Here is a 25,043-nt window from a genome sequence, read left to right on the forward strand (position 1 = left end):
TATGTCCAAAGTGGATTGACCATGTGACCTAAAAATCAATAGGGGTCAACTACTCCTTATAGTAGAGTAGTACCAAGTACCACTGTACCAAGTTTAGAATTAAAAAAGCAACTGATGCTCAGAATATAGGAAACAATATACTGTGGAATCATTAGAATTCGTGGTGGCTCAATTTTCGTGGAATTCGTGGGTATACCCCTCACCCACAAATTTACATCCTAAACGAATAAAAACATTCCAGAGTTATCTTTCTTACAATTGACCTTTGACTGGGTTACTTCAAAATCAATAGCGGCTCATCTTCTCCTGAAGATGTACCAGTGTACCAAGTTTAATGTCTGTCAAGCAAAGCGTTCTCAAGATATTGAGCAGATAGTATATTCCTATGTCCAGTTTGACCTTTGACCATCTGATCTCAAAATCAATAGGGGCTCATCTTCTCCTGAAGATATACCAATGTACCAAGTTTGATGTCTGTCAAGCAAAGGGTTCTCAAGATATTGAGCAGACAGTATATTCCTTTGTCCAGTTTGACACTTGACCAATTCCATTGGGGTCATCTTCTCCTTAAGATGTACTGGTGTACCGAGTTTGATGTCTGTCAAGCAAAGACTTCTCTAAATATTGAGCGTTAAGTATATATTCCTATGTTCAGTTTGACCCTTGACCAAGTGACCTCAAATTAAATAGGGGATTGACACTTGACCTTTTGAACTGAAAATCAATAGGGGTCCTCATCTACTCATAACCAATCCACAAATGAAATATCATTGCGATCTCAATGGTTCTCAAGATATTGAATGGACAACATGTGGCCTACCGACAGACATGTGCAAAGCAATATGCCACTCTTCCTTGAAGGGAGAGAGAGAGGGGGGGGGGGGGGCATAAAAATAACAATAACAAGTATTCGAGAGTATTGCATGGCAATACATAGTCCCCTACCGGTCGCAAAAATTATTGTACCACAACAATATTCAAAGTTCATTATGTAGGTTATGGTAAAAGGAAAAATTGGGAAACCAAAATAAGAATGGTTGGAAATCAATGACTAGACCAGGAAAAGAGACAAATTTATAACTAGATGCTGTCATGAGACAGTAATACCCGCACGTAAGTGTTTGCCTTTAAATGTACTCTCTGTCCAAATGGCGGATCCAGAGGGGAATTCGGGGATTGGCACCCCCCCCCCCCCTCCTTTCTGTGGGACATCTTTGTAGTGTTGTTTTTTTAAATATGATACTGCTTATATTTGTAGGCAATTATTTTTAATGTACAAGTTGATTAAAATATTAACTAGCACTGGGTGATACACGTATATTTATTTTTATCGATTCATTTTTTTCCTTCTGTTTTTGGATTCCTGGACCCCCCTCCCCCCTTTTTTTTTTATATCGCTGAATCCTATAATGTTTAACTAGTAAAGAAGCCACAGTGTGATTTGGCTACGTCATTGCATTCTCAGTTCCAAAAGGGGATGAAGAAGTTGACTCATTAATTTGACAACTAGGCCTAATGCTATTAAAACAAAGTACGTACTTAAAGCCAAACCTCGATATACCAAATCTTTAAAACATGACTGAATTCATCGTTCAAATTTACATTTTCACTACATACCGTTTCGACTGCCAACCAGAGAGAGAGAGAGAGAGAGAGAGAGAGAGAGAGAGAGAGGGGGAGAGGGGGGGAGTCAATAACTCAAACTTCTTTCCCATTTCAAAAGAAAGAAATTGCGTTGTCAATAAAACCGACGGGGCTCATATTACTTCGCATTGGGATGGTTTTAAAGGGCAAGTGACTGTAATCGCAAATGAAAGTTCCTAGCAGAAACAACACATAAGATATGGGCGGATCCAGAAGGGGGGGGGGGGTCCAGGGCGTCTGGACCCCCCCCCCCCTTCCACTTCAAAAATTCCTACATCCACTTCTGTACAAAATATACTTCACAAGAGATAGAATCCGGCAGTAACTCGAAAATCCAGGTTTTCTGCAACTCGTCGTAGTTACTTCAGTGTGTAATTTTTACGACAAGTTTAATTTTTAGTGAATTACATTCTCAAACAAATGTGATAAAAGTTGATGATCAGACATCGTCATATTCCACTTTTCCCCTCTCTAAATATAACTATGATCATTTGACCCAGCTGACGTTTTTGTGAGCAAAATATTGACGAAGGTAATGTGACCAGGGTTAAATACTAGATGATATAAAAAGAAGAAATAATGGAGTTTGAATGATATCAATGATGTTTATTTGTGTTTGAATGCATGATGGTGATCATTGTACATTGATAAAGTGGCTTTTTATAGGATCCGAAACAGTGACATGTGAGAAAGTTGGTTGGCGGGGATTTCTACTTTCACTTTTGAGGATGCAGTAAACGGACGACAGGAGGGGAAGCTGCGCATTTCCTCGTTGGATGATTTGTGTACATGTATGGACGTGGATGTCATTTCAGTGAGTTCACTTGGATTTGAGAGGCTGAGCAAAGGCACAAAGAAATTGTTTCCTGAGTATAGAGTCTGAAACGAGGATATTGCATCATTCCTGATCAGGCAAGTCTGGCTTGTTCATTTATTTGATTTATCATTTCTTTTTTTTTTTTTTTTGAATTATTTTTTATTCATTTATTGGTTTACAATATTACAGAAGGTGAAATGTACATGTTTAACTATTTCTGTGTATCATGTATGTGTATTTGTTTTAATTTTTAATTTTCTTTGGGGGGGGGGGGGGGGGCTGTTATCAGTTTGTGTAGAGTGTCAGTTTTGTGTATTACTTAAAGATCAGTACCAGTGTCCTACTGTTGAACATTGGGCAGATATGTAAATTGGCACTTGGTTGGTTTATGCAGTCCTCCCTGACATTGACAGGGCTTTCCCATGGAGACTGTTTTCTAAGTTATGCGTAGAGTGTCAGTCATCTATCTGTGTCTCGCAAGTACTTGGTGCAGACAGCTATCATGCTGAATCCCGTGAAGGAAGGGGATATAGACTTCCTTTGGAATGACGTACATACTCAATGTTGCGTCGCTTGTGGAGACCCACATCTTGAAGAGTGACCTTGACTTTTGACCTTGACCCCATTTTTAAAGGTCAACCACCTAAGACTTTGTGGAGGAGAAAGTGATCTTGACCTTTGACCTTGACCCACTTTCAAGGTCATTCAAGGTCAACAATCCTAGAATATCATGTGACTACTCCTAAAGATGTAGATGGAGCTTTATGATAGAAAACGTCATTTTTCAACCCCTATTTGCCCCCTGGGGCCAATATGAAAATTCCGAAACTTTATTGCACATCTACAGGACATTACTATTCAGCTCCTTGAATATCATGTGACTATTCCTAAAGATGTATATGGAGTTAAAGTGACAAGCTTTGTGATAGAAAACGTCATTTTTCAGCCCCTATTTGCCCCCTAGGGCCGATATGAAAATTCCAAAACCTTATTGCACATCTACAGGACATTACTATTCAGCTCCCTAAATATCATGTGACTATTCCTAAAGATGTAGATGGAGTTTAAGTGACAAGCTTTGTGATAGAAAACGTCATTTTTCGGCCCTTATTTGCCCCCTGGGGCCAATATGAAAATTCCGAAATCTTATTGCACATCTACAGGACATTACTATTCAGCTCCTAGAATATCATGTGACTGCTCCTACCGAAGTAGATGGAGTTTAAGTGACAAGCTTTATGTTAGAAAATGTCATTTTTCAGGCCCTATTTGCCCCCTGGGGCCAATATGAACATTCTGAAACCTTATTGCACATCTACAGGACTTTGCTATTCAGCTCCTAGAATATCATTTGGATTGCGCTGTAAATGTGGACACAGTTTTAGTGACAACAACCGGGACAGACGGACGGATGGACGGACGGACCGGGATAAAAACAATATACCCGAACTTTCTTTAGAAAGTGCGGGTATAATAAGGTTTAGGTCTTTAACCAAGTCAATAAACTGTGAAAAATAGGTGATCATGAATAATTTACCAACATTATTGTATTACAGTGGAACCCCGTTATTACGTTCTCCCTTTATTACGTTAGTCCGCATATTACGTTGGAATTTCAAAGCACAAAACCATTTCTTAACAAACCTATATAAAATAGACCTCGTTATTACGTTGTCCTAAAATGTCGGGACTCGGTATTACGTTGTAAATATTCTGACAAAAACGTAATAAACTCCTAATTATTCAAGTGATTCTCAAAATGATAAGCCATTCACACCTTGACTGCCTGAGGCAGTCACCACGTAAATTCCCTGGTCTGTTTGGGGATTAGAGACGCTTGACTGATCACGCTTCGAAAGATCTAGCGACATCAATACAGGTGAATACCCTGTATAGAAGCCAGTGATAAACAATTAAATAATGTTTATTTAGAAATTGTACTCTATGAAATTTACTTCATTTTTCATATTTTGATAATCAAAGAAATAATTTCTCAACCACCTGCGTGTTCAGCATAGTGTGATTACCTTCGCTATTAAAACTCTATTCACGGACAGCTTTGGTACCAAACAAGAAAGACAAAATTTATCGTAGCAATGTTACACCCGCTTGGTAACTGCTTGGACATAGGTGACTCAAGGTGTTCAATTAAAAAAATTGTTCGTTGTTTGGACATGCAGCTTGGGTATTTGTAAATCTTGTCCATACATACACCAATCTATCGGCCGATTTGTGCACGGCATTTACCTCAGTGAATATTTTAAAATCCCTTGATGCGCACGTGATTTTAGTGCCATCATTTAGCGTTATAAATGAAATGTTCGTGCATCATTATATATTTTTTTATGTGGATTGCGCTTAAATTGTTCTCCGTGCATGTTTATCGTTGGTGAGAAGTGTGCAAGTGTTGGGTATTGAGTGCGTTTTGTGTCTATAGTTTTGTTGTTTTATGGGTGGGATTTTTTTTATTGTGTTGTGTATTGTGTAATTAGAGAACTTAATAAAAACGATGTTTTGTTATTTTTTAATACGAATGTTGAATACGAACCGGAACGAGTTATTGAGAGAAATTTACATGAACGCATTGTTTTAAAGTTGAACAAAATGGCGGTCCAAACAAATGCAGAAAAAGCAATGTTTATCAAAACATCCTTATGTATCCTACACCGAAATAATGAAAAGGGATAAGAACATGAAGAATTACGGACATTAAAGATAAGATGTAAATAAAACAAAGTATCATAGTCTTTTAAACAAAGAAACAGTAAAGATATATTCACACACCCCTTCACGGAGTACCAATGGACGATATACAATTTCCAAATGATATTTTTAATGGATTTAACTGGGAACGTTTATTACGTTGCCCCCGGTATTACGTTATTTTATCGTGACAAAATGGAAAACGTAATAACGGGGTTCCACTGTACTATACTAGAATGTAGTAGATAAGAGATCTACAGAAATAAGAAACATGGATGTAAACTAACAATTCATGCTATTTTTCTAAGTCAAAGGGCCATAACTTAATGAAAAATTCATGGACGGAGACGAAATTTAAACTTTATCTGTAACTTGTTATGGCAAAGCAATGTACCAAATATCAAATGAATATATGCAAGCACAACTAAAAAAAGTCTGGAAAACTGATAATTCATGCTATTTTTCTAAGTCCAAGGGCCATAACTAAGTGAAAAATCAACGGACAGGGACCAAATTCAAACTTGATCTGTAACTTGTTGTGGAAAAAGCAATGTATCAAATATCAAATGAATATCTGCAAGCACAAACAAAAAAAGTCTGAAAAACTGATAATTCATGCTATTTTTCTAAATCCAAGGGCCATAACTAAGTGAAAAATCAACAGACCTCAGGGGTCGAAATTAACTTTTTCTACCACAGGCTAATTTTAACCTGTGGGTAAAAAATCCACAGGCTAAAATGAAAACCTACAAGCTAAAATGAAAATAATGAAGCAGTGCTCTTTTTATATATATATTTTTTTCAATCAATGATTTTCCCCATCATTACTGAGCCTAGTGGGTCAACAGGCAGCGTTTGGACAAGACACTAAGTTACGTAAGTCATATGGTGCAATGTCTAGGTCTCTTGATTATCGCACCTCTAACAGTCTAATCCACGACTTGTTTACCGCAGGTCTAGATCCAGTCTTCCAATTTCATCAGGGTTGTCACTAGTGATTTTTTAAAGCGAATACAGGACTCATGGTTTTAAAGCAGCACGATCACGAGTCCTATGACTTTTTTGATAATCGTCTACGCGGTGAGAAATGCACCCGTGTCGTCACTACAACCCGACCTCAATATGACAATGACATTCTCATGATTCTGATAAAAATAGTTATCTGTAGTCAAAATCAGTGTGCCAAGAACGGCCTAACAATTGGTACAAAACACATCAGACAGCAATTGACCCAGTGAAAGGTTGGATTGGCAAACTAGATTGGTATAACGACCACAGAATTTGCAAAATGCTGACTTTAAACGAGACTATTGGAACCCCTGCACCATCAACTTGTTTAACAGTAGCCTCCTTCGATCTAACAAGAGGCCCATGGGCCACATCGCTCACCTGAATAAACTTGTCCCATATCTAAAGACTTTCCATTTTCGCATGTAAAACCTACCCCCAGTGCCATGATTTTTACAAACTTGAATCTGCACTATATGTTAGGAAGCTTTCATGCAAATGTAAACGTCTTTGGCCAAATGGTTCATGATTTTTAAAGATTTTTCCTATATGTAAAACTTTGATACCCTATTATGGCCCCATCCTACTCCTGGGAGCCTTGATTTTAACAAACTTGAATCTGCACTATGTCAGGAAGCTTTCATGTAAATTTCAGCTCTTCTGGCCCTGTAGTTCTTGAGAAGATTTTTAAATGACACCATCCTATTTTTGCATTTTTGTGATTATCTCCCCTTTCAAGGGGGCATGGCCCTTCATTTGAACAAACTTGAAAGCCCTTCAACCAAGGATGCTTTTGGCCAAGTTTGGTTGAAATTTGCTCTGTGGTTCTGGAGAAGAAGTTGAAAACGTAAAAAGTTTACAGACAGATGACGGACAACATGCGATGAGAAAAGCTCACTTGAGCTTTCAGCTCATGTCTGCTAAAAATGAATAAATTTGTAGTTTATGATGCTCTTTATCTATTTACTATCTTTTTTGTGTCTTTTCCAGATCGCTGTCTTTTCCGCTCAGCATTTGAGCACCCCTTGTACTAAGCTCGAATGGCATAGGGATTTTTGACATCATAGTGATTTGAGGTAAAACTAGGTAAAACTGTTCTCAACAGCCAAGTTCTTTGTTAATATTTTTCTGAAGAGGGTTTTCAGCTTCAAATTTGTCTGCAAGTGACAGCTCTCTGGTAAAATATAGATATACACACAAGCGTAATTTACGTACAATCGTGCATCCAGTGATTGTTTTCCACATGGAAGATCCTAGCCTATCAGTTCTATTTCAATCAAATTACTCGTCAATATAAACATACAAGTACATCGAATGATGTAGCATTAAATCAAAGCCTATCTATTTTAATCTTTGATACAAATTATAAATAAATGTAATTATGAAAGTTAATTTTTACTTCAGCCGATTCCTATTTCCATCCAATTACATGACCCTACTATAGCTATTTCAATTGATTAGGCAATTTCAGGCAATAGGGGGATCCGGAGTAACAAAACATGTGAGTAACGAGATGACCCTTCTGGAATGGCTTAATCAGCTTTAAGCAATTTTTTATTCACAGAACTGAACTGAATTTAGTTATCTCGTCACAATTATTGGGTCGGGGAGCATATTCTATACATATTTCCCATAATTTGTAAAAGATTGTTTGTTTGTTTGAATTAATTATACTTGTAAATGTGATAATATTTTTTTGAAACGTATTTGTTTCGGTGATAAACATTGTTTTCTTACATCAATTAGATATTTGTAATGAAACATGTAGTAGAATACAAGAGGCGAATAGGATGACAGTTGTATTTTTTATTATCGCAATTCACCTTTGAATTGGAACGCTTTGGCCGATATAGTATTGCGTTGTGTGACGACACAATTGAATCTGTTTGTAATACAGTTGCGATATGCAACAGAAACTCTCATTGGTCCATATGTATAAGTCCGCCCAAATTCCCTTATACGGGAGTAGTCAGCATTTGAAAACATGACGGCCAGATGCTAGATGGAAAAAAACTTCAAAGGAAGAAAGAGAAAAAGTTGTATTCTTATGTTGTTGTCTCATAAATTTAATATAAAAAAATTTCTAACATATTTTCCTACTATACTTGTGTCCAAACATACCTTCAAATATTTATTAAAGCCCCATACAACCCAAAAACTCCATCACAGCTTTTGATGATTTCGTTCGTAGACGTAGCCATGTTAGGTAGCCAGTCAATTCGAATCCCGGTTCATTTCCATATTGGCACAATAGCGTCTAGATGTGTACTAATTCCCCACAAATATTTTAGCTAAATTGTTTAAATAATATACCACCCCAGTCCTATTAAATGATAATTATTCAAAAAGCTAAACTCACGGCAGTGCGGCTTTCATTAGTCATGAGCGGCCGCGCCGGCCGATCTCCATCTAATGGGCTTATGTAGCATTTTCGTTCATCTAGAGCTTATTTTACCTAATTACAAAAACTGATACAAAAATGTTTTAATTTCTATTAATTATTCGTGTTGATAATAAATGAAGAGCGAATACATAACTTACAACCGATTTTATGAATAGATACCAATAGCAAGAATTCGAATTGACCGGCTACCTAACATGGCTACGTCAACAAACGAAATCATTTGAAGCTGAGAGTTTTCGGGTGGTGTGTGGCTTTAATGAATATTTGAAGGTATGTTTGGACGCAAGTATATAGTAGGAAAATATGTTAAGATTTTTTTATATTGAGTTTCTGAGACAGCAACACAAGAACACACCGATTTCAGGCCTCAACCGTCCACAGCTTTTTGTGACCCGTAAATCGAAGGTTTTTATAAGAGGTGGATCTTTTCAGAGAGAGCTATGTACAGTTCTCCAGCTACACTGAATCACGCTCAAGAAAGTGGGCGGGCTGTAATCAGCCAATGAAAACTCTTATTGTATTACATCAAACATGTCATTCAAATTGTTCAATCGTCTCATTCAATTGTGTCGTCACACAACGCAATACTATATTGGGTAAAGCGTTCTAATTCAAAGGTGAATTGCGATAAAATTGATTAGCTTTTAGGTGTTGCTAAAACATGGAATGGAAAATATTTTATGTAATAATAATAATATATATTTCAAAATCTAATTTATTATGAAAAATATTAAACAAGCGCCAGTAGGTTCCATCCCCTTTTCCCGGCTTTGTCATTTTCTGACACCCCCTCCCTTCCACCAAATACACCGATCCACTGCACTTTGTGACCTTATATTTTGACCAATGAAATGCGCTGAAAAAATAAGCCCCGCCCAACAACTCGAGCCTCGTACATCCGCCATTGTTTTGTATAGTAAACACAGAAAGTTATCGACCTATCATGTGTTAATAATACAGTGTGTACGCATCTTTTTGTATGAGGAATGATTAAACATTTTTCTCTGGAATCTGTAAATCACACAGTAGGTATTCAGACAAACTTAATGGAGCCAAATTCACACCATTTCCATCAACGAAAGACAGACTTGCAGAAGTGTAAATGCCGTTTATTGCCTTATGTCACAGGCCTCAAAGTCAGCTAAATGTCCACAAAATAACAAAGACACCTATCTATGAACTCGGTAAGATGTTTTGTTGTTTATTGTACTACGCAGACATTTATAATCCAGGCACATTGCATCTTATTTTTATGTACTCTCTTTTTGTAACTGTCACAAAAGGGGAGGGTCAGAGGAAGTGTATATCATAGCTGAAAAAAAGAGGAAAAACTGTCATTGTAAGGGGAAAAGGGGTCGATACGTTGTCACACTACACTGCTCTGAGCACTGTTTGCAAAGTTGTAAAACACATGCAACTAAAATCCAGTGTTTGCAGTTTGTATTGTGCTTGTAAGCCATGGATTACACACTGATGATATTGATAATTAAAGCATAAATTTGTATAAATGTATCAGTTAAACTTAGTTGCGAATGTTTCAACAAAACCTAAACGAATACCCTACCGGGATCTGCTGAAAGTAATTTTGTTTTGTTTTGTTTTCTTAGCAATATGATGAGCCAATAGCTGGATACCAAGTCCCGTGTGATGCTTACATGTAAATAGGAGGAAATGCACCTGTCACTCAGGATACATATGGAGATTGGATAGAACAATAAACCAATTCAAGTGCTTTAAACTTTTCAGCAGAAAAATTACTGACACTACATAGTTTAAAAATGTTGAGTCAGACTCATAATCTTAAATATTAATGTATATTTTATCAGAAATTTTGAGAGAGAAAAAAGTAGGTAAGAAATAACGAAACTTTTCAATATTATATACATTTTTTAATTACTGAATTTCGAAGACCGTATTTATTGAAGACGCTTCAAACGCATCCTAAGCTTATTAATAATCAATCTTGATGAAGAGACTAATACGGACATGATATTTGAAGAATAAAATAAAATCCCACAAAGGGATTGTTGTTAGTCTGACTAAAGCCAGTCTCTACTAATTGTTGTCAACCAATTTGCTGTTGCAATAAAATATTTTTGAGAGTAAATGTTTGTTTATTGGCATTTATTGGGTTATGATTTTAAAAACCCCTACATTCCAATCTACACCAGTGGATACGGGTTATTTTATAGGTATGTAAATTTAACAGTATCTATACAACAAGAACTCGCAAATAAAAGAAGAAAAAAAGGAGGACGGGGCATCAAGAAAAAAAAATTGGCTACAATACCCTGGCTACATATGATATCATTATACAAGTCTATTTTCGAAGCAAATATAATAGACTATTATATTTAGTAGTTGATCAAGTTTAAGCATTTTGATATCATAAAGATTTGCATCAGGAATTTTATAAGAATTAATGGAAAATTTCATAACACCTTTCATTTTGAAGGTTCAAAATCATTATAGATTGTGATCATCCTATTGCTACATGTATTTTATTAAAATAAACGGAATTGCTAGTGAATGACATTGGTTTTTATTTATGATTCAATTTGATTTGATTTGTGTACATAAACGAATTTCTTCTTCCTTGGAGTTGGTTTGGACTTTGAAAATACCAAGGATGAAACAGATGCAGGTTAAAAACCATTTAAAATAAGAGGAAAAATGTTCTAAGGCCTATAAGTTTGTATACCTATGAATTTTTTTTTTCCAAATTAGAAGCCCATGCACTTAGTCTAATTGCCCCTACCACTATAGCAAACTAAGTTGCATGAAAGCTTTGGAGAAGTCAGGTTTAGTTTAAAATGTTTATCAGTGGCAGATCTAAGATTTGTCAATAGGGAACCCAATTTAGGCTAGGGACTCTAGGGTTTTGATGCATTTTTTGTTAATTCTATGGGTTATTCTTGCTATTCTTTATACATAATAAAATCAATAAATGACAAGAAATAATTGATTTGTTTATTTCTATGCACTTGTCTGTAAGTATAATGTAAAATCTACTACTTTTATTTTAAGTTGTCACAAAAGGGGGGGGGGGGGGGGTCCGTCTAAATCCACCCCTGTTTACATTGCTGTACAGTTTATACCAATATATAAATGAGAACATGTTCCAGAGAGTATTGAACAAAATTATTCATAATACCATAGTGTAGGGTACGTAGTATAACAATGACAACTGCAATCTATTATAGGGCCAAGATTACTATAAATGTATATAGATCTAATGATTTGAAAGAGAAGAACGTGGAAGCACTCATTTTAACATCCAAATCTGAACACGCTTCAGTCTGTAAGTGGGTGATCATCACCTTATCAATTTACCGAAACGGTAATCATTACGATATGTTAACAAAAATTTAATCAGTCTACTGACAAAGGAATGTAAATTATTAATTCAATGGATGAAAAACAAATCTCAACAGCCTGTTTGGCAAGAGTAATGAGAATTAAGCATTACAAAACCCGAGTGAGGATCGTCAGCCTGTCGTTTCGATGTGATTTCTACGCTTTTGTGAGTGGAATGAAATAATTTGAAAGTATATAAATAAAAATGAATTATCAAAATCAACCCTTCTCCTTCACACGGGATGAAATGATGACCCTTTTAAAGTAATCTAGCTAACAACAGTTTAACCGGGATTATCTCGAAAGCGTTTGCAGTCGCCGCCATTGTTTACTTTTTTTGTCCGACTCTCCTTTGTTGCTATGACGTAACTATGGTGGGTGGGGTTTAAGTGGCGACAGTGGATCGGTGTATTTGTGACAGTATGTTGTATGTAACAAATTGCTACATACCGTCTCGTTACATACCGTGTCGTATCACAGCTCCTCAGAGAGAAATGAGCAGCCTTTTTTCATTCAAGACATACACAACTTTTATTTGCATCATTTACAAATGCAAACAGATATAACAAAATTATCAATGCATGAAGTTTATTTATCCCAGGGAATTTTGACTTTGATTTAAGAATTTGCACACCCATTTTGCCATCTTTTCTTATGCAAACAATACATAGGACTATATAAGGCTTTTTAAGTATTTTTTTTTTATGTTAAGAGTGCTCACTGTGCACATGTGCTCACAATACTTTATTGAATATTTGTTCAAATAGACAGAAAAACAAACTTTACTCCAAATATACTCAAGTGACTCTCGTGAACAAAAATATTACTGAATCAGTTTTCAGATGTACACATACCTCTCTGGTTTTGAAGACTTCTCTGATTCATCTGCTGGCAATGCTTCTATGAAAACTTGTTCATAGCTGATTATTTAAGAAAAACAGTCTTTTTCTTCATGTAATTTTCAAACTTTTTCACGTATAACTTAAAATGTATTTGTCCACTGAAAATAAAATTCTATTTTAGGAATCTCCATAGTGCCTATTAAACATTACTACCTTCATCTTACATTCAAGAGAAGCATTAATGCTGCAAACTACACCCATCCAATATATTCAGTAATGCTGTAGTAATAAAATCAAAGGCCTGAAGGGCCTGATTGAGAGTCGACTCGCACTTCATTGTCAACAATGGAATATGTAATCTTCAGGGAGAATGATAACAATATATAACTGTGTTAGGATGCCAACACAAATGTCCCCAAACACCTCCCAAAGTCGAAAATGGTGACAGAAAAAAAATTGATGCCACATATGGACAGAAACAAAGTTTGGTTGAAATAAGACAAACTAGATTTTTGAAATGGCGGCCATTTTGAAACATTTGAAAACTGAATAGAAATTCGTAATCAATCTCTCACCAGAGGGCGCGATACACAAGCTTCCCAATAAACCTCTGTCAACACTTGGAATCACATAACAATATAATCACAGTCATGATAAAAACAGTCATTCTCGTTTCCTTTCACTTTAAAAGTTCTGGCAACAGATATGATACATCAGGCAATTTTCATAGCCCAGCAGCACTTTCTTAAGTACATTTTCACCATTTAGCTGTTTATCTCTTATTTTACAAGTTTTATCGTATTTTTTTTCAGCCTTTCTTACTTTTAATTCCATGTTTACATTAAATCTCCAACATGTGAATGTCCTACAATGATTCATACGCATACATGTATTACGAAGTAGTTTCAAATTTAGGACCAGAAAACAGAGATTTTAAACAATTTACAGTAAGCATCAATTTCATTGCAGCAAAAGTATATCATTAAGTGACTAAATATTTAGTCCAAAACATAAATGTTAGGTATTAGAAACTTTTACAAAATTTCTGTAAATTGACCATTGACAGAGGTATAGTGTGAGTAGCGCATGGAACTCTGGGTAGAGAATGGGAAAGTAATACTGCATGTTTCTAGAAATGCACTCTGGACCCTCAATTGACCCCAGAACCCAAGGTTCATAGAGATTATAACCCTTTGAAATATTTCTGTATATTATTGGCAGCCATTTGATAATGGTGGCACAAATATTTATTTTTCATGCTGGAAATGGACTCGGGTCATCAGATTACCCTAAAAATAGAATATGGATGACTTGATTTCACCAGTGAAAGGATCGATCTTCATAGCAAGGCGAAAATCAAAAAGGAACATGTGCGCAAGAGTGGAAGGAAACATTCTTAAATATTTATATGAAACAAGAGTACCGCAGGAGTTCGTAAACGGTACAATACACCCGTCGGACAGTGAAATTCAACCTGGAAGCATATCATGCACTCTTTATTGTTAAAACACACATTCTGAATAGAAAAGCCTTAAAATGGGTCATGGTGTATCAATCCATCTGACATGTGAACTGATTATGTATTTCTCTAAGAGGGAGGTAAATGTGACAAAATGTCGGTGCAAAATCTACAGTGTTTGAAATCAACCACAGACCGATAGACCAAGTCTATGTCACATGACACCAGTCTATGCAAATTGTATTTGAGATAGACCAAATTGTCTATACCAACTTTCTAGGTTTAAAGCAATAGAGTTATCTCAAAAGTTGACGTCTGATAAACGTTGTAAGGAAAGGAAGACATTGTTATGGAAATGGAAAGAAAATATGCTTTTTAAGTACATTATAAGTAAATAACAATGTTTTAAATTTGTGCTATTTTTTTCCACGAAATGATCCCAAACTTAGCATACTAAGCCACCGCAATATGTTTAGCAAATGTATTCCAACAGAGTGTGATCTACCCTCAAGCCTTAATTATCTAAATGAAACGAACCTATCTACCTTTGGAGAGTGTCAAAAAGACATCTACATGGAGTCACTGAAGATAGACGGAGGCATACAAAATGTGCATGGAGCAGCCGATAACGAAGATAATCCCCCAAAACAAAATGTTCTAAAAAGTTTTCAGCTTTCAAGATGTCTGCTTCACTTATGGAACTTTGCAATAATAGAAATATTACATTAGACTTTTTGAAACAATTGAAATATTGATCTGAACATTTCTGAGTTCTATTTGAAGTGCATGAATCTTGAATAATGTCAATAGATATAAAAATAATATTCATTGTTCTTGTTATGTTACAATGTATGAAGTGAGCAATTCCTTCTCATGTGGCTCATGTGCCAAGTGAGCAAACATTTTTTGCACATGAGCATTTTGTGAGCAAAATTTTAGAGAATTTGCAATGCTTTGCCTAATTTTACCTAATTTGCATGTTAAATTGCACATGGGGAAATTTTATGTTAGTTCTCACATGAGCGGCTCATATGCACTTTGTGAGCGAATTTTGGTATGGGAATTGTTTCAAAAAATCTAATGCTTTCAACAGTTACGCTATGATGTGTTTAATTAATCGACGGCATCTTTCATTAAATAGTCTGCAATAATAGCAGACATCCTCTAGGTATCCTGAAACAAACGCTTCCTGTCCCAGATAAAAATGTAGATTAGGTCTAGCTGAGGATCAGTAGGAGTAGGTATCACCTCAAAAGAGTGTAGACTAGTTTCATATACTACAGGTGTTTTCAGTCGAATTTGCATATGCAAATGCAAGACATAAAATGACTTTTTGTGAGATGTAATGTTCACTACATAATATCTTTCTCCATGCATATCTACAATTGACTGATAGTCTAGTGGTAGAGCACTCAGTTTTGGAAACAAAAGGTACCAAGTTCAATCCTCAAGTTATTGATATTTTTTTCTTCAACTTTATATACCCATCTTTTTCCTTCAAGTTATTTTCCATACTCAATTTCTTTTTAAATTATTTCAAATGCACAGAATCATTTCTTTAGTAATAAAACATCCACCTCTTGACAAATCAGAATATTAATCAACGTGTACCCCCCCCCCCCCCCCCAAAAAGGTGCAAAATCAAAAAGGGTTATACACAAGCATCATTTAAATGATAGCAGTGCCAAACCATTTCAAAATATTGAGCAGACAATATCTTCCTATGTCCAGACCGGAAGTGATGGACGAAAAAATTGAATGTATGTGTACAATGGACTAATGTTAGTTGATCAACTCTACAAGTTTCAAGCGTCTATCTATATTCATTATTGAGAAACTGAAAAAACAAGCTTTGAATATGTCCACCCCATATCTCACGACCGGAAGTGAATTTTACAAAAATATTTAAATTTACTCTAGACATTTACAGTGTCTATAACATATGTAAAATTCAAATCATTAACTTGTTTTATGACCGAGATTTATGGCACTGAAAAATGAGAGAATGAATAGTCTTTCTTTGATATAACCGGAACTTGGAGATTCAACTTCCGGTGGGGTCAACATTTTTTGAGAATTAGAACGAGACCTAGAAAACCAATATAGGTTTCAATTTAAAAAAAAAAAGTTTGAAATTTATGATTCATTTAACCGGAAGTGACGGCCAACAGTCTTAACCTCCTACTGCACGCCTACAAAGTGAGATCTATTAACTCTGAAAATATGGTGACTCCATCTTTTACCGTTTCTGAGAAAAACTCTGGACAAGATATCTTGTAAAAAGACGGAAATTGGACATATCTTGCGACCGGTAGTGAATTTATGGATATTGTCGGTCCCCTTGCGAAAACCAAACAAGAGGCCCAAGGGCCTAGAATCGCTCTTCTGATAAATTGTACAACCCCACCATTTCTATTCTTAGCTTCTTAGTATTCTAAATCTTTAGTTAAATCCTAAGAATTCAAAAAAAGTAGGTCAATGTGACCTACTTTTTGGTTTACACATTTTGAGAACCCAAGAAATATCAACTGACAAAGTTCGATGATTTTAAGCCAATTAGTATCTGAATATTGAAATATAGCTGTCAAATTCCAATCATAGGTCATGGTGACCTACGTTTTGGTCAGTGAACTCCGAACATGCAAGACCCATCAACTGACAAAGTTTGATGACTGTAGGTCAAATAGTATCTGAAATATATAAATATAGCCGTCAAATTCCAAAAGTAGGTCAAGGTGACCTACTTTTTCGTCAACACCCTTCAAACATGCAAGACCCAACAACTGACAAAGTTTGATGACTGTAGGTCAAATAGTATCTGAATTATATAAATATAGCCGTCCAATTCCAAAAGTAGGTCAAGGTGACCTACTTTTTGGTCAACACCCTTTGAACATGCAAGACGCATCAACTGACAAAGTTTGATGACTGTAGGTCAAATAGTATCTGAAATATATAAATATAGGTGTCCAATTCCAAAAGTAGGTCAAGTTGACCTACTATTTGGTCGAAACCCTTCGAACATGCAAGACCCATCAACTGACAAAGTTTGATGACTGTAGGTCAAATAGTATCTGAAATATATAAATATAGCCGTCAAATTCCAAAAGTAGGTCAAGGTGACCTACTTTTTGGTCGACACACTCCGTTGACTCAAGATGCATCAACTGTCAAAGTTTGATGATTGTAGGTCAATTAGTGACTGAAATATATAAATATAACTGTCAAATGCCAAAAGTGGGTCACAGTGACCTACTTTTTGGTCGATACACTCCGAAGACTCAAGATGCATCAACTGACAAAGCTTGATGATTGTAGGTCAAATAGTGTCTGAAATATAGTAATTTAGCTGTCAAATACCAAAAGTAGGTCACGGTGACCTACTTTTTGGTCGACACAAACCGAAGACTGAAGACGATCAACTGACAAAGTTTGATGATCCTAGGTTTTACAGTGCCCAAAATATGTATCTAAAATTGAAAATGTGAAATTTGAATATCTGTAAAATTCAAAAAGTAGGTCACTGTGACCTACTTTTTTATAAATATGTTTCAAGGCCTCAAGATGCATCAACTTACAAGATTTGATGATTCTAAACCTCTCGGTATTTGAAATAACAACTTAAAATATATCTATAAATGATAAGCCATAAAATTCAGAAAGTAGGTCACGGTGACCTATTTTTCAGTTGACGCATTTCAAGGTCCCATGATCCACCAACTGACAAGTTTTGATGATCATAGGCTTCAAAGTGTCCAAGATATGCATCAAAATTAATTTTAAAATAAATACCTGCAAAATTCAAAAAGTAGGTCACCGTGACCTACTTTTGAGACAACTTGACACAAGGTCCTAAGATGCATCAACTGTCAAAATTTGATGATCCTAGTCCTTATAATGACTAAAATATCTAAGATTTAAGGAATTTAAAAAAAATTTAAATTTAGGTCAACTTTGAAGTGATCTTGAGACCACGCCCTTTGCCCCAGGGTAATGCCTTGAACAATTTTTAATCTACAACATATTCTCATCCTTATGTGTAAGTTTGGTGATAATCTGCCCAGTGGTTCTTGAGAAGAAGATTTTTTAGCAACCACTACTTTTGTTTGTATTTTCCTGATTATCTCCCCTTGTTAAAGGGTCACATCCCTCTATTTAGTATGTATGAAAGCCCTTGGGCCAATGATACCCTGTAACAAATTTGAAAAAAATTGGCCAAGGGGTTCTTGAGTTATAGCCCTTTTTCTAAAAAGTTTACGCACACCGCACAAATGGCCATAGCATTAGCTCTTTGAGCCTTTGGCTCAGAAGAGCTAAAAAGGCAATAGATTCATTCTCACCATTGTTGATGATGCTACACGCTATCCAGAAGCATTCGCGTTGAAAAGCTGTGATGCGGAGAGTGTCGCTAATGCTCTCTTGGAACTTTGTAGCCGAGTTGGAATTCCAAAGGTGATACTTACCGATCAAGGAAGTAACTTTACAAGTCAACTTATGAAAGATTTGTTTGCGGTGTTGAAAGTGAAGGGAGCGACAACTTCACCTTATCACCCACAAGCCAATGGCAAAACTGAGCGTTTCAATGGAACTTTGAAATCAATTATTAAGAAATTGTGTACGAAAGAAGAATCAGAGTGGGATACTCTGCTACCATATGCTCTGTTTGCGTATCGTGAAGTCCCTCATGAGGAGACGGGATTTGCACCTTTTGAACTTTTATATGGATGGCCATTACGTGGACCAACCCAAGTTATCAAGGAGTTCATGGCAGGTGAGGAGGAAATCCAGATGTCTGTCATTGAACATGTTGCTGGAATGCGACAGAAGTTGAAGGATATAACACTATAGGTGAAGGATAACCACTTGCGACGTAAAGATTTTGTCAAACATTGGTATGACAAATCGGCTACTGAGAGGAGATTTTATCCTGGAGATGAAGTTCTCGTATTACTCCCATCGGACACATCTAGAATGTTGGCCCAATGGAAAGGACCTTACAGAGTGACAGAACGGGTAAATGATGTAAATTACAAACTTAACGTGGGTGGGCGTCGTGGTGTTGTTGTCTATCACATCAATCTGCTCAGAGAGTACAAGCGTTCGATACTACTCGTTGCAGATAGAAAAGAGGATACCCAGGAATTTGATGAATTGTTCCCATACAATTCTAATGAAACTATTGAGGATCTGAAGTTTGGAGAAAATTTAAGTCAGCAACAGTGTCAGGAATTGCGACAGCTCTGTGCCCAATATGGAAATGTATTCACAGATCAACCTGGCCGCTGCATGCTTGCTGAGCATCAAATTCGTACTACAACAGAAACACCAATATGTCAGCGACCATATAGAATACCTGAAGCGAAGCAGGAATCTGTAAAAAGGGCATTGAATGAAATGCTAGAACAAGGACACATTCAACCATCAAATAGTCCATGGAGTTCACCAGTAGTCCTTGTCAACAAACCCGATGGATCAATCCGAATGTGCATCGACTACCGAAAACTTAATGAGATTACAGTTTCTGATGCGTATCCAGTACCAAGAATTAGCGACATCTTAGAAAAAATTGGAAAAGCAAAAATACTTGAGTCATTTTGACCTTGTTAAGGGGTATTGGCAAGTACCTCTCTCTGACAACACAAAAGAAAAATCTGCATTTGTCACATCCTTTGGACTCTACGAGTTCTTGGTTATGCCTTTTGGAATGAAAACATCACCAGCAACATTCATTCGTTTAATGGACAAAATACTACATAATGTTGACAATGTTGTGGCTTACTTTGATGACATTGTCATTTTCTCAGAGTCTTGGGATTCCCATCTTGAAGATTTACAGAGAGTAATCAAGAAAATACAGGGAGCCAACTTGACTATTCGACCTTCTAAGTGTAGACTTGGAACCGACAAATTACATTGTCTTGGACACGTGGTTGGAAATGGCAGTGTGCAGCCAGACTCGAGTAAAGTCAAAGCCGTTCAAGAATTTCCGTTACCAATAACGAAGAGAGACTTAAAATCATATCTGGGACTTACTGGGTACTATCGTCAGTACATTCAAAATTATGCGGACATATCTGTTGTCCTAACAGATTTGTTGAAGAAATCAGAACCGAACAAAATAAAATGGGACCAAAGAGCAACTGAATCCTTTAAAAGTCTGAAGGAAGCACTACTCCAAGCACCAGTACTCATTACACCAGATTTCAGCAAGTCTTTTATCGTACAAACAGATGCAAGCCAATATGCAATCGGTGCAGTGTTAAGTCAGGAAACCAATGATGGTGATCACCCGGTAGCGTACCTCAGTCGAAAGTTATTACCACGGGAACAAAACTATTCTACAATCGAGAAAGAACTTTTGGCAATTGTGTGGGCCATAGGCTTATTTTCCTATTATTTGGATGGAAGAAAATTCATTGTAGAGACTGACCACAATCCATTAAGCTGGCTTCATTGGATGAAAGACAAAAATCAAAGACTTTTGCGCTGGGCTCTGGCCTTACAAGTATATGACTTTAACGTTCGATACCGCCGTGCTTCCCATAACCAAAATGCTGATAGCCTCTCTCGATGTTGAACTGTGTATTTCATTGACAGTGTGTTAACTTGTGTGCTATTTTTAGTGACAGCTTATATATTCCATAGTGACTTTATAATTTTATAGAATAATTAGAAATCTTTATTTTCTTTACTTTTGTGTGAAAAAATTCAACTTTTAAAGTTAAATTTTTATCTTAAGGAGGGAGGTGTTAAGAGTAAAATTTCATTAATATCTATTATAGTTAAAGTTCAATCAAATTCCTGAATGTTCAGCAATGATAGATTAAATCACCTGCACATAATTGACTCTGACAGCTCACTCCCCATTTTGTTATTCTAATCTGAAACTCTCTAGCTTTTGTCTCTGTATAATTATTAAGCTTGTCACCTTATCAATGTTAAAGTTAACTGGCTAACATCCTGTCCATGGGAACTTTGTAAATTTGCACTATATAGAGTATTGTAAGCAAAAATTTAGTCAGTCTTCCAATATACTTTCAATGCTACACTCATGGAATAAATTGATGGAAATTCTTAAATTTGGGTTCAATTTGTGAGTGTAACAGAGACGAAAGGGAAAAAAAAATAATAATATTAATAACGAGCTATAACTGTGTTGGGATGCCAACACAAATGTCTCCGAACGCCTCCCCATGTCAGAAATGGTTTTTGATGCCAGATATGCAATCAGGATCCTCAAAAAAACGCTATAAACTAAATTTGGTTGAAATCCGACGGACCTGATTTTTGGCCGGCATTTTCTTGAATGACGGCCATTTTGAAACATTTGAAAATAGATTGGAAGGAAATATTAATGCTAGAAATGAACTGTGGACCCTCCAATTACCCCAGAAACCAAATGTTGTAGAGATTTTAACATTTTCAAATATTTTGGTATATGGCGGCCATTTTGAAAATAACGGCTCAAGATTTTTTTTTGATGGTGGGAATGAAGTCGGGGTCACCAAATTACCCTAGAAATAAAATTTGGTTGAAATCCGACAACCTTGATTTTGGCCGCCATTTTGAAAAGGCGGTCATTTTGAAAATTTGAAAAGTTGATTGCACCCCTCCTAGTGACCCCCTATCAGCTCACAAAGTTTGAAGTGGATCTGTCGAAGCACTTTCACAAAATCGCGCCGACAAATTTCTCTGGAAAGAAGAGGAATAAAAAGAAGAAGAAGAAGAAAATAAGAATAACGAGCTATAACTGTGTTGGAATGCCAACACAAATGTCTCCAAACACCTCCCCATGTCAGAAATGGTTTTTGATGCCAGAAATGGACTCAGGATCCTCCAAAAACAATAGAAACTAAATTTGGTTGAACTCCGACGGACTTGATTTTTGGCCGCCATTTTCTTCAATGGCGGCCATTTTTAAACATTTGAAAATAGATTGGAAGGAAAAACTGATGCTAAAAAAGAACTGTGGACCCTCAATTCACCCCAGAACCCAAATGTTGTAGAGATTTTAACACTTTCAACTATGTCGGTATAGGGCGGCCATTTTGAAAATGGCGCCTCCAAAATTTTTTTTGATGGTGGAAATGGACTCGGGGTCACCAAATTACCCTAGAAATAGAATTTGGTTGAAATCCGACAACCTTGATTTTTTGACGTTTTTTGGCGGCCATTTTGAAACAGCGGCCATTTTGAAAATTTAAAAAGTTGATTGCACCCCTCCTAATGACCCCTATCAGCTCACAAAGTTTAAAGTGGATCAGTTGAAGCACTTTTATATAATCGCGCGGACAAATTTCTCACTAAAGAAGAGGAATAATAAGAAGAAAATAAGAATAATAAGAAACGGAGCAAAAACAATATGTCTCCGACACTTTGTGTTCGGAGACATAATAATAAGAAACAGTAGAATCACTATAAGGTCTTCCTTGACAAACGGAAGACCTTAATAATAATAAGAGGAAGAAACAGTAGAATCACTATAAGGTCTTCCGTGAAGAATGGAAGACCTTAATAATAATAATAATAATAATAAACAGTACAATCACTAGAGGGTCTTCCGTCTGATACGGAAGACCTTAATAAGAATAATAAGAAACGGAGCAAAAACAATATGTCTCCAACACTTTGTGTTCGGAGACATAATAAGAAACGGAGCAAAAACAATATGTCTCCGACACTTTGTGTTCAGAGACATAAATCGGTTGGACAAATTTCTCACTAAAGAAAAGGAATAATAAGAATAAGAAGAAAATAATAATAATAAGAAACGGAGCAAATACAATATGTCTCCGACACTTTGTGTTCGGAGACATAATAATAAGAAGAAGAAGAAGAAAAATGACAAAAACAATGTCTCCCCTGTGAAGGGGAGACATAATAAATCCATAACGGAATACTTGATTTTAAAAACAGAAAAAACTCGTAAGCAGAATTTTCAAACATTTAATAATCAAATCGGGGGAGATAACTCGCATTTGGTTACGGTACAAAACCGATCAATTTTTTACACAAATGTTACCGTGACGGGGACAGTCATCCCGCGATGAGAACGCAGTTTACCCGAGTTACCTATAGATTACCGCGTTAGATTTTTCCCATCGTGGGAACGCAGAAAACAAGAAATCCGCGTTGCCTGTACTGTATGACTAATTTGGACTCATCCTAAAGTCATAACCCTGGGTTGTGAAATTCACCATTTTTTGTACATCCTTTTCTGCTATTTCTAAGTATGCATTTAGATTTTATACAGTATAAGCAAACTTACACATAAATACTATATATTAAGTTTGGCCCCACCCTGGGGTCAAAACCCTTACTCTGGGGAAAATCAAATTTACAATTTTGGTAAAGGACTACCTGCACTATCCATTTAGTTTCAATTTAGTATCAAAAGCACTAAAAGAAAATGTTATTTAAGTGTTTTACACATAAAAACTATATAACAAGTTTGGCCCCACCCTGGGGTCAGAACCCCTACTCCGGGGATCATGAAATTTACAATTTTGGTAGAGGCCTTCCTGCTCTACATCACCATGCATTTAGTTTTTCTTACATATGTGTGGTTCTTGAGAAGAAGATTTTTGAAAATTGGTCATTTTTGGACAGTTTTTGCCCCGCCCCTAAAGCCCCAGGGGTGCAGGAATCCTGAAATTTACAATTTATGTTCCCTTTCTTCCAAATATGTTTCACACCAAAGAAGTAAGTACAGTTTCTAAAGTCATTTGGCCCAAAATATCAATGATTTAACTTGGAGCTCAAACCCTGGCATTCAAATAAGGAATAGTTTAGCAAACCCAAAATCTGCTCAGTTTGATCAGCAAAATGATTTGTGTCATATGACGAGAGCTAGAAGTTGGCATAAAATTGCAAAAATGCCATTTTCAATGAAAATATCCACAATATCCACAAATTCAGGTGGTTTTCCTTTCAGAAAACATACAGCGCATGCGTCGAGCAAATTCATATTCAAGTATGTTTATCATCTTAAAATAATACACAATACAGACCCTGAAACGTGCTACTACACCTTAAAAACGAACCGAACCGTTCCGTGCAAGAAACGAACCGTACCGTTCAAGAAACGTACCGTACCGTGCAAAAAACGAACCGTACCGTTCAAGAAGCGTACCGTACCGTGCAAGAAACGAACCGTACCGTTCAAGAAACGAACCGTACCGTTCAGAAAGCGTGCAGGATAATATTATGCAAACCCCGCCCCCAAAAGCCCGAAAGCGTACCGTACCGTGCAGAAAGCGTGCAATTTATGTCACGTGACCCACTTTTTCAGCCACAGTATATTATTTTCACAATGGCGCCCGATGGGAAAGGAGGTCGTAGACTATCGCTAGTCTAGGTCACCTACACGTTTGTCAATGCAGTGTTCTACGAGTGGGAAGTCAAACGGCTTGCGTGACCTAGGCTAAGACTATCGCTGGCTATTCGAAGCATTATCCTCAAACATCACGAAGCTGGGTTATCAACTGTGAAAATCACCGAGATGCTTAAAACATCTTTGATATTCTTTTTTTTTTTTAAATTACTTTCCGTAAATGTCACATTGTTTCAGTGCATATATATGTATGTATGTTATCAACAAGTACCCAAGTTTTGACTGAATTATGCATAAAAATTCGTTTTATACTGTGAACTGTTAACAGAAATAGACGTCAGATCACTGCACGGATTTTGCATGCATGCTTCTGCAGCCAGTCCTGTGTACTGTGGATGTATATTTCACTTGCAGACTTTTAAAGAGTGAACCAAGGGGCATTTCGTTGTTTTAACGGAATTTCTGTTTCAATCAAT

At 36.4% G+C, this 25,043-nt stretch overlaps 1 protein-coding gene across 2 annotated transcripts in view; it reads right to left on the bottom strand.

The window, feature by feature from the left end:
• The window catches only part of LOC125664640 (zinc finger CCHC domain-containing protein 8-like), a 202,117-nt gene that overhangs the window by 99,691 nt on the left and 77,383 nt on the right, over window positions 1–25,043 (bottom strand). For both annotated transcript variants that reach the window (XM_048897481.2, XM_048897482.2), the window contains exon 7: window positions 12,788–12,853. In XM_048897481.2, the coding sequence (XP_048753438.1) occupies window positions 12,788–12,853 (66 nt within the window). The remainder of the gene's footprint in view (window positions 1–12,787; window positions 12,854–25,043) is intronic.

This window comes from Ostrea edulis, chromosome 1, assembly GCF_947568905.1.
Source record: "Ostrea edulis chromosome 1, xbOstEdul1.1, whole genome shotgun sequence".
Taxonomy (NCBI): domain Eukaryota; kingdom Metazoa; phylum Mollusca; class Bivalvia; order Ostreida; family Ostreidae; genus Ostrea; species Ostrea edulis.